The sequence below is a fragment of the Tubulanus polymorphus genome, chromosome 12 (assembly GCF_964204645.1).
Source record: "Tubulanus polymorphus chromosome 12, tnTubPoly1.2, whole genome shotgun sequence".
Classification (NCBI taxonomy): domain Eukaryota; kingdom Metazoa; phylum Nemertea; class Palaeonemertea; order Tubulaniformes; family Tubulanidae; genus Tubulanus; species Tubulanus polymorphus.
In genome coordinates this window covers 8,330,782-8,342,174 of record NC_134036.1, presented here as the reverse complement: position 1 = coordinate 8,342,174, position 11,393 = coordinate 8,330,782, and the positions used below count along the sequence as shown (strand labels likewise).

Genomic DNA, 11,393 nt, shown 5'->3' with positions numbered 1-11,393 from the left:
ATAACATTTAGAGTAATTTTAGAGAGACATATTGAATTTTCACATTTTATTAATTTTTTAGTCCGTTTTGGAAATCCCGATAGTGGAAATCAATTCAAATCAAATCAATAAATTCTCCGATTCGCGATTTAAATCATCAAAAATATTATTATAAAACACGTTTTCAAAGTCAACAAGGTAACGAATTAATTTTTTTTAGTACAAAGGTTTGATTTGACACTAAAATCAGTTGTTGCATTGCAATTAACAGGAGTTAACCTCTATATGATACTTAAGCGTCAGACGTACGGAACCGTAACAACGACTGGTATTCAGACTAATGAATCAACAACATGCTGTATTTCACAGCTGGTGTCAAACCTAGTAACAATCATCAATGAGACAACCTAGAAATAGGCATAAAATGCATCCCGTTGATTGTAACCGATACGATACGAACATTTTTTAAAGAAATTAATTAATTTCTCCACAAATTCCGCCATTGGGTGCCATTTCTCTGTATTGCATATATGTAGCATGATAGTAGAGTTGGAAAAACTATTAATGTAGCCTTTTGTTATCTTAGTCTTACATAATGGAGTATGCTTATGGTCTTTACCAAGGATTCTACTACCCTTGCACTGTGCGACAAAGAAAACTTTTGTTTGAAGATGGTATTGTGAAAAAGGTAGGCTTTGATTCATTTTCTTTTTGATGGGTTTCGTTAGACCCATCTATGGCATCGTCATGTCTGTCTAGTGTCTGTCTGTCTGTGGAAGTTTCTTTATGACACGATTTTGTGTAGACCGATAATTCAGTAAATTGGCACATATATTCTTTACTTGGTGTAGATGGTGCAGCTTGGTTTATATGTGACTCTGATGTTCATAAGTGCTCAAATTTGGTTAACTTTGTTAGTTGAAGCCGCGGTAGCGGATTGCTACGGCGACACTCAATATCCTCGCTGTGTGTGTGTACAGAACATGTACATATTGAACGTTCAGGGCGCGCGCGATGATCAAGTCTAACGCCTTGCGAAAAACCCGAGTCTGATTGCTAGATGTAGAATGGGACTAGATGGTCCGATTCCAAGTAATAGATCAGTCACATTAATATCAACATTTAATTGGGCATTTACGCAGAAAATTTAATTTAACACCTAAGCATCTCGTTTTCTTTTGTACTAAAAAGGCAACATCACGCAATTGGTTGAAATGGACTTTGCCTCCCCCAGGCATTCAAGTTTGGAAGGATGAGCTTCCCTTGGGTGTGGTGGAACAAATCGATAATGAAACTATGTCCATACATGTGAGAACACATCTTGGAACCACTGAAATGTAAGTACTATAATTCATGAGTATAACCGCAGTGAAGCTAGTCAGGAACTGTCCCGATTGAGTGTATAGTGGTAAAAGACATAAATTTGCGTTACATAACATTTTGCAGTGATTGGCGGTTTATCAAAACATTATAGCAATCACAATTGAAAGATAATTTTCATGCACGGTACAGCCCAGAAGAAACTTAACTCCGTTTTCGTTTGTGTTTAGTTTTATATCGTTCAAACCGCGTTCTGTAATTCGTTCTCGCTTAGTTCCGAACGCGTTCGACACTGGTTGGGGACGAATATCCGTTTCAGAATTACGCGTTTCGCGGCACGCTTATGGGTGCAACGAAACTTTGAACGCACGTATTTGGTGTTTCTATTGTTACTGCATGTATTTTACCATGTAGTCACCGATATACAAGAAGTTGCACTAGAAAAGAAGGGAGCTGCTATTAATACGTATAAGAATTTGATGTGTGCGCGCCGGACGCGTTGAATTTGAACCGCGGTAGTAACAAGTTTGATTCGCGTTTCTATTTCGTTTTATCATAAACAAAAAAGGAAAACGCAACAATCTCTAACGAACGCCAGCAGACGCGTTATGAGTTATGTTACTTCTAGGCTGTACCGTATTCCTTTTACCTTTTTAAGTGGCCAAACAACCACAGATAAAGTAGTCGAATTCAGGTTTACACATATTTGGAATGGAAATTTGCTAAATGGGATTGCAAATGTTGCTATTCGTTGATAAAGTCGTCTGTTTAGACTTTTAAGCCAATTTCTACTATTCTAAGATCTTGCACAGAATGATAATTATTCTCACATCGAGTGTATGCCTAAAAATTTCAGGTTTCGCAGAGGACATACTGATGAATCGCTCTTCTTCTCAAAACATGACAGGGATGAGTGGGTATGTCGATATGCATACCGATACTATCATATTTGTTAAATTGATGTGTATAGGCCTATAAGTAGAGACTTAAGGGCCACACAAGCATATTTTTTGGCCGATCACGGCGGATTCATTAATCGCTGAACAACTGGCCGGTCACAGCGACGGCGATTTCGTCGGCCGACTCATCGCCTGGCGATCTTTGATATTTTCGGCGGATTATTTACACCGGCGTTTGGATGGGCTGCAAATTCGATATCTAAGTCTCTCACATTATGCGGCGGTCGCTGACCAAATTTCGGAATGATCATGTGCCCGCTCATATCGGGTGTATTAATTTGTTTTTAATTGTTGCGATCGGGCAAAAAATACGCTCGTGTGCCCCTAGCTTTTAAGATTTCAGGGTAAATGTTCCTTAATTCCCTGTGGCATACTTAAATTAAGTATACCTACCTCTTTAGTCATGACTTGTTAGTCATTGCGTATGAAATAATGTTTCATTCATTTTGGTGTCATTTTCAGGGACATAGGCCAATGTGTCAGTAAAAGTTAGCCACTGTGTGTTTGAGTAGGAACGCGGTATTATTATTTATTTTGGATCCTATAAATCGCATGATTCATATCGTTCCAAAAATGGAAAATGTTAACTACTGACAGAGCCTATCCTCAATCCTCATAGTGAATCAAGTCATTGGTTTTTATGTTACCAGAGGTATTGAGAGCTCAGTCTTTGTTTTCATTCATTTGGAGCCTCTGCGTTAGTACCATAATGAATTGTGATGTAAATATATACACATTTTCTATAATTGTGGATATGTTGTTTTATTTGCATGCAGTGGTATTTTCAATTTTTCAGATAAAAAGTAATTCAGGTAGATTGTAGTTGCTTTGCGATTTCAGCTACAATCGAACATTCAATTTCACCACAATATCATTTCAACCCATTTTGTTGGCATTTAGGCCTATTCACTTTGGAACATGTGATATATTGCCAGTGAATATGATTGTGAGATTTGAGATGGGATAACAACTGAATTTCGATTTTAGCCCACTTTCGACTTTATTCCTAGCGGGCTATTGTGTTCACTTTTCTTAAAACATGAAAATACAAAGGGGAATGCTTCTTTCTACAATAAAACCATTCCGATTCCCACTCCCCGGGTGTAATATTTCATGTAACAAAGTAAGACATCCTGTAATGTCCTATGCTGTGGCTTGGTGGATATCACAATCGAGAGGTTGTGGGTTCAAATCCGAATGAAACCATGCTATTCAGGCAGGACACATATCAGTTCCAGTCGTCTCACTAATTTAACAACAAAAGTCGTACCTGCTAATAATACTCGTCTTACGAGGGTTAAGCAGTAACTTATAGAAAACTTATAGAAGACAACACTGATCTCTTAGCTCTTTAAAAAGTAAAATTAGTTCAAAGTTCGATTAATTCTACTACAGAAATACAAAACCACCAAGCTTTCAGTACAACCATATCAGCAAGCCTATTTTTTAGAATTTTGTTCTTGTTCTGTTTATTCAATTTGAGTCCTGTAGCTTCTTACTGGTTTGCCATGTTTCATTGAAATTTGTGATGGCTATTGTATGAAAAGGGATCTTTAATATCAGAGACAGGTATTTTTGATCAACCAATTATCACACAATTGGCAGCCATCTTGATGTCATCAGTACTTATTCGTTGGAAACAAGTTTTTCCACATTACATTGATACCTAAGTATATTTCTTACCACAATCAATTGGAAAATTGTAGCTGAAAACATGTTCTGTGATTGTGGCGATTTTCAAGGTCATTGGGTTTTGTATATGGTCTCCAGGGAGCGTTGAATATTAAAATTGTTAGACTGTAGAGCATTTGAAACCACGTTCCAAATGGGCATGGTGTCCCTGGACCCCTAGTTGGATCTTCTATGGTCACTCATTCGAGCTAGCTGAGTCAATAAATAAGAATTTTAAGTTAGCCACATTTTCTAAAGTTGGCGACATAGGCCTAAAGAAATATATTCAGGCCCAACATCTAAGATCAAATTCAGGGGTCCCTTTTATAATAGATTACATCCTGCTAACCTTATAAACTCTGATCAGGAATATTAGGTATAGAAATTATGTAGGTCTACAGGTATAAATTGGGTAACTCTGGTTAATGTTACCCTAACCAGTTGTAAATTTTGAATATTTCCTGTTTTTAATTTAGCGTTTTGTTTCTTACTTTATGATATGGAATAGCCATGATGTATTTTTTGACATTCAGCTACAACAATGTTTATTTCTTTCATTATTCATGTGACTTTTCCTTAATTTTAGCTGAAAGTAATGTCGACAGCCTTGCCAATTGTTTGGACCATGAAACAGGTACAACATATCCTAGTTTTATTTTTTACTGTAAAATATGCTACGGGACATAGGCCTGTACCTGTTATGGGCCACAACATATGCCTATTGTAAGAAATCCCGGGTAGGATTCGGGCTTATTTATTCAATTAACTATTGAAAAATTATTGAAAACAGATTATATTAAATCTCTGAAAACGATTTTCTCAACTTTATGTAATCTGTCCTTGTTTTTTAGCTGAAAGTAATGTCGACAGGCCTGCTAATTGTTCGGATCATATAACAGGTACGATGAATCCTAGTTTTATTTCTTACTCACTGTAAGATATGCTACGGGACATATACCTGTTATGGGCCATAACATATGCCTATTGTAAGGAATAATGCTACGGGACCTATACCTGTTATCCTATCAGGACAATTGTCCCAAGGACAATTGCCCCCGCCCAAAGTAAATCCTTTTAAATCTGGATTAACATCACCTAAATACTTCATGTAACCAACAACAACTTTACTTAGAAATTCATTCAAATTAGTTCAAAATGTGATGGTGTATGGAGAACTAGGACGTTCCCCCTTTCTATTGATTCTAAAATCTCAGCAGTCAAATTCTGGACAGAAACTTTACGAGCTGATAGTAACTCTCTTGTGCGTAAAACTCATGACCTACTTTTAACACAGTCTCAAACTAACTTATCCGTATCAAATTGGGTATCAAAACTGCGAGACTTATTAAATAGTCTCGGCTTAGGTAACTATTGGCTAGCGCAATCTGTTGGTAACCGAAATGTCTTTTTGAAATTAGTCGAGCAAAGACTAAAGACCAATATATCCAATCGCCTAACAATAGCCAAAAATGTTCATTGTACAGAGAATTCAAAAACAACTTTGAGTACGAAAAATATCTTGATATTAACGATACAAATATTGTAAATATTATTTCAAAATTTCGATGTAGCAGCCATAATTTGGCAATTGATAGCGGCAGATGGACCAGACCGGTACCTCTTAGAGAAAACTGTATCTGTACATTATGTCGTAGTGCTGTTGAAGACGAGTTTCATGTTCTCCTTTCCTGCCAGGCGTATATTTCACTTAGAAGAAATCTTTTACCAAGATACTATACTCGTAATCCAAATATCAAATTTGTAGAGCTTCTGTGCTCGCAGTCAATCGGCAGATTAACTAATATTGGAAAATATTTGTTAGGGATGTTCAGACGCAGAATATATCTCCTAAGTGACACTAACTGAAATATTTAAATAATTACTTATCTATATCAATTAAGATATTGTATTGTGAAAAAGTAACGGCATCTGTATTTGTAATTTTGTTCAGTTTATAATTATTTTCATACAAGTGTAAACACTTTGACGAAATAAACATTATCATATCATTTAACTAATAATCCTTAGATTGAATAAAATGTATCTGGTATGGGTGCTATGGTGCTTGGAATCATGTGTCTCTAACTGTACACCGTACCTTTGTCCTGTATCTTTTTATTTGCACTACTACCGTAATTGACTATGATGTTTTCAAGTGGTCTTAAGTACCGCTAACAGCCGAAAGTCGTTGATTTATGTGATATTTGCATACAGCGCAACCAGTTGGTAGTAAAACTAACCCGAGCAATACGGGTGTTAAATAGATACGCTAGCAAACCGCATTCCCATAATGCCGACTGCACCAGCATCTGGTACCAAATCATTTCAGCCCGGAAATGTACTTATGTCGATAGAATATCAATTTCAAAGCAGTTCCGAGCAAACCACTTTTTGAGGTAGCACAGACGCGCAGAAATCACATGTTTCTAGTTTCCCAGGCAGACTGTCAACGACCTGTTGATAACACAGGTAAACCAAACATCGGCGAACAAGACAATTATCAATGGATTTTTATTATCGCTTAAAGAATCAACATTGGATTTGTCTCGTCTTTAACTTAAATATCAGAAGTAGCGTATACAGAATTCCTCCAGAAGCCTCCACATTTTTCATGCGCGTTTCCTGGGCAGTTCACATTGCATTCGGAATCCGGCCTTTGACCATATTTCCCCACACGGTTACCACACAGACAATGCCAACGAAATTGAAGTCCAGCGTATTTAAATCCTGATGAAACCAAATAACAAAGACAAATATTCATTTGATGATTAATATGCGAAATCATTAAAAACACTCACGCGCAAGCACATTTGTAGGTAAGTGTAAAGAGTATTTTGATGGTAGCATCAGAATATGACACGGGTCAATAACAATAACTATGTTGTATCATTACCTAATTTCTTACAAATAGCGATGCACATCTCACTAGTCATTTTTGTGTTTTTTGTCGCATACGTTGTCAGATCTCTGCTACGACTATCTTTAAAACATCCGATGTAGTTCGGGCCGTCTGATGATGTAGAAAAACATGCGGCGAGGAAGAGAGAAAATGTGAAAAAGTAAACAAAAGAAACTATCACTGCAAAAGAGCAATCACTGTGCTTTTCTCTTTAGACAACTAACATTTCCAATGTAAATATTCGATCGATATTGACATCAGTAAACAGCCAAAACGCGTTATTGATTCGTTTCAATGAATCATATAAAATAGAACTGTACTGTATGACTAAATGACATTCCCGCATCACGAGTAAATAATACCAAGTTTCATCCAAGTCAATGACTGACAGCATCTATCAGCATTTAAATATGCGATTTAGAAATTAATGGGCGTTTAACGATGTAAAGTCGGCACAACGGATGGAACTTCACAGAAACCTCGGTGCTACACGGTAGAAGTACATGATCGTAACTATTAACGAATATCCTGAGAAGAGCAAGTTGGTCAAAGGCTTGTTGAAGTTTTAATCAGTGGACATTGATTAATTGAGCAATGATACCGTATCGTTACTGTTTTATGGGTGGTGCTCAACATAAACCGAGTTTCGAGGAACTCACCTACTGGTTCTTATAATATATTTACCTGGACAGATCTTTACGTCACAGTATTCCCAGCGCGTCGCGGGATCTGTGGTATAACACCAGGGTCCTTCTGGTGAATCGTCAGGGTTTCTACAATAGTTTGCAGCCGTGTTCTTGTCAGAGAGCATGTCGTAACGGTTATGTCTGTGAGGTGATTGAGATTTCCAGGCCTGACACGTTTTACCGGAGCGTGCTTGACTCAAAGTTCCTCTGTATTCTCGACCCAATTTAGTCCTTTTGCATTTTCTAACTGAAATATGTCACGGCGTAGGATCTGAGAAATATAACTACCCGTACATTAACTAAAGAAACAAAAGTATCGTGCTGTTTGTTCGTTGTGGCTAGTGAGTTGTACAAAATTATCATTTTAACGCATTAATTGAGAAACTTCCCAGATCATAATTAGCGTTAGTCATCCTTTGGAAATGATAAAATATGTGTGCTGTTCGTAGGTCTAGTTTAAATTGGCTTAATAATGGTTTTGCTGCAATGCATTCAGGCGCTGTTTATGGTTGGGCAGTTGCCGTAAAAGTAACGAACCAGTGGATAATTGACACAGTGACAAAATTAAACCACATAGATTGCAGCATTCAAAACAGGTCAGTCATTAAAATGCTTGCCAACAAATACCAAAGTTTCCATTGAGTTTCAATTGTTATTTTGGCAATTATTCACCAGTTAATTTTAATCGATTTGTTTGCAGCCGACACAAAATGATCTTGGTGTAACACTATACTCGCGTAAAAACGATGATTTCGTGTAAATCACTACTAAAGAAAAGAGAAATTCAGTTCAGGAGATCTCCTTGAGCTTTACATTTACAGTACTTTATTTCGAAGTGATACCGTAAACTTATAGTCATATTCAGGAACTGTGTTAAGTATTCTTGAAAATGAAAATCAATATACAGTAGAAGGTCGTCATAAAGTACATGTACACCTGGAGAAAATCTTTCGTACTCCTTTTTCTAAAAGCCCAACTAACTTCTGAACAACTGGCCTCATAGCAGGTATGATATTTACCTGAACACATTTTTACGTCGCAGTATTCCCAGCGTGTCGCGGGATCAGTCGTATAACACCAGGGTCCTTCTGGTGAATTGTCAGGGTTTCTACAGTAATTTGAAGTCGTGCCCTTGGCAGGGTTGAACCGGTTATGATGGTGAGGTGATTGAGATTTCCAGGCTTGACAAGTTTTACCGGATCGAGCTTGATTCAAAATTCCTCTGTATTCTCTGCCCAACGTAGTTATTTTGCATTCTTTAACTGAAATATGCAGGATCATACATATGATGGATGTGGGAGATTCAATGAGAAACTTTACTACTTTACCACAAGTAAGAGAGTCATGTTTTTTGTCTGTTCGAGCTAGTGAATTAATTCTCCAGTATTATCTTTTTAAAGCAGACATTGAGAATATACCAGGATTATACTGCGTATATTATGAATCACCTGTCACGTGGAAAAAATAAAATAAGGCATTTTTGTAGGTAAAGTTGTAGTCGGCTAAGTTGGTTTTGCTGCAGTGCTCACATTTGTCGTTATTGGTTAAGCAGGTACCATGTCGTCAACATTGAGAAGTGCGAGAGGAATAAAGCCAAAAACCAAAATCAGTTGCATTTTAACCTTACAGGTCGATGATTCATATAGTATTGTTATCGTTAGTAATGATCATCAGAGGGTAAATCAAGTTCGATTATCAATGAAGCGTTCACCAACCCGTTAATTTTAACAAATGTTTGCAGCTAGCCGGTCAGGATAACGTACATGTATAGTTCAAGGCAACTTTTCGGATTTTTTTTTTCATTTCTGTATTTTTAGAATTTGCCGTAATATAGCCCGTGTAGTTAATTGTACATAACTTTTGAGTTACTTGGCAGCCTGACAGATATAATATTCTTACCTTGACACATTTTTACGTCGCAGTATTCCCAGCGTTTTGCGGGATCAGTCGTATAACACCATGGTCCTGCTGGTTCATTGTCAGGGTTTCTACAATAATTCGAAGTCGTACCCTTGTTCGGGTTGAAACGTTGATGTTTGTGTGGTGATTGAGATATCCAGGCCTGACATGTTTTGCCGGATTGTGTTTTACTCAAAGTTCCTCTGTATTCTTTGCCCAACTCGGTCGTTTTACATTCTTTATCTGAAAGATGTGAATTACATGTGAATATTGTCTACTGTAACAAAATTGATACGATTTATAAGTTTTTGATACAATAATATAAAATACACAGTCCACTAGTACAATGAAACTTACGGTTGTTATTCTGCGATATAGCGCATGACGTCATATACGACACCACTAGTATCGTGAGTTCGAGTGTTAGGAAATAATTTGACATCTGAAATCGAAAACAAAACGTGATTATCGACTATATGAGTGCAAAACCCATGGGAGACAAATGTGTATTTTGTCAAACTCACACTCACACTCGCACACCCACCCACCCGTAAGTTAATATGTATAGTTTAACGAATGTCAGCTAATTGGTAAAACCGACCGTGATGCGTATACTAACCTTTTCACTTGATTCAGGCGAGATAGCAGACGTTCGTTATAATAACAGTATCAATTCATTTTATACGTTTAATCCCAGCTTGAAATAATCTTTTCATCCATCGTAACGAGATTAAGATCATATTTCTGTGTTTATGCAGTTTATGTGAATAATCAGGATGCATCAGGTGTGTAGGTGTGCCGATGACGCAGATATCGACTACCGTACCGATGGCGATAACGGTTTCCACGTCGTCCCCCAGTACTAGGAAAAATCTGGCGCGCCACGAATCCTTCATCGGACTTAAAATACAAATCGTTTGTAGCAATATACACAACGTACGCGCTATAAGATAAATGTGTTAAAATACGTGATCAGTGTCGTGTTCACTGAAGAATCATTACTCCAATAACAACCTATATCGTGTTTCAACAATGATTTAAAGCTATGCCATTCAGAAAAATTGTTGAATCTGAACATTTCGCAATCATTCAAAAACATATTCACTTTTTTTAATAATATAATATCCCCATAGATCGGCCAATCAGCTGGTCCAGGTTTTTTTAACCCGGTTTCAAAGCTTTGCGTTAGTTCAAAAACAAGCAAAATTCACATAATTTTATCGACCGAAGATAATCGCTTAGATATTATCTACTTCATGAGTGCAGAGCTACCTTTTGTAAGGACCTTAAGTGGAAATGGTTTAAATCGGGTTCCATGCGGTACAAAATTCGATTAACGCTCACAGACATGAAACCAAAAACTAATCGTGATCCATTGTATTGAGATAAAAACATTAGTATTTATGATATACATATCAAATGCTCTAAAAGCATTACATACGTAGATACCTATCATCCTTAACTATGGATTGCGTATTTTACATATGGACGAATTACATACGATTCTGACTGTAGTAATTCATAGAACAGACAGGAATAAGCGGAATAAGCGGATTGCTTTCGACTAAAATGCGGCGAGATTGCATTAGTTATTATACCCAGTACAGACGACAGGAGATAAAATCCTGAATGCATTAAATTAGTGAATAATGAATTCAATCTGCGTATCTGGACCAGGTTGGACCATCTGACACCGGCTTAGTAGTTTCAACATGCTAATCAGGTTTGCAGGAAGGCTATAATTATAATGTGTATATTGTCTGAGTAAAACCCGACATGTTAGACACTGATGCATGCAAGATGGCTGTCAATTCTTAACTATATCTAGATTAGATTATGCTAACTCTTTGCTCCTGGGATCATCCATTGAGCTTCAATAGAAGTTAAAGCTTGTAAAAATAATGTTGCTCGGGTGATTGTTGGAGCAAATAGAAACGATTATTTAACTTCCGATTTACATTGGCTGCCTCGGTCTGAGCG

General features: G+C 37.1%; 1 protein-coding gene across 2 annotated transcripts; it reads right to left on the bottom strand.

Annotated features, from left to right (window-relative positions):
• Positions 1-6,449: 6,449 nt before the first annotated feature.
• On the bottom strand, positions 6,450-10,168 carry LOC141914055 (plasminogen-like). 2 transcript variants are annotated; one of them, XM_074805320.1, is made up of 7 exons: positions 10,033-10,168; positions 9,771-9,855; positions 9,414-9,656; positions 8,534-8,776; positions 7,513-7,761; positions 6,823-6,939; positions 6,450-6,656 (listed from the first exon to the last, which is right to left on the bottom strand). In XM_074805320.1, the coding sequence occupies exons 2-7, from the start codon at positions 9,853-9,855 to the stop codon at positions 6,487-6,489; spliced, it is 1,107 nt and encodes a 368-aa protein (XP_074661421.1). In that variant the 5' UTR covers positions 10,033-10,168; the 3' UTR covers positions 6,450-6,486. The 2 variants fall into 2 exon arrangements, with proteins under 2 accessions (XP_074661421.1, XP_074661423.1); XM_074805322.1 differs by lacking the exon at positions 10,033-10,168 and adding an exon at positions 9,938-9,989.
• Between the last annotated feature and the right edge of the window lie 1,225 nt (positions 10,169-11,393).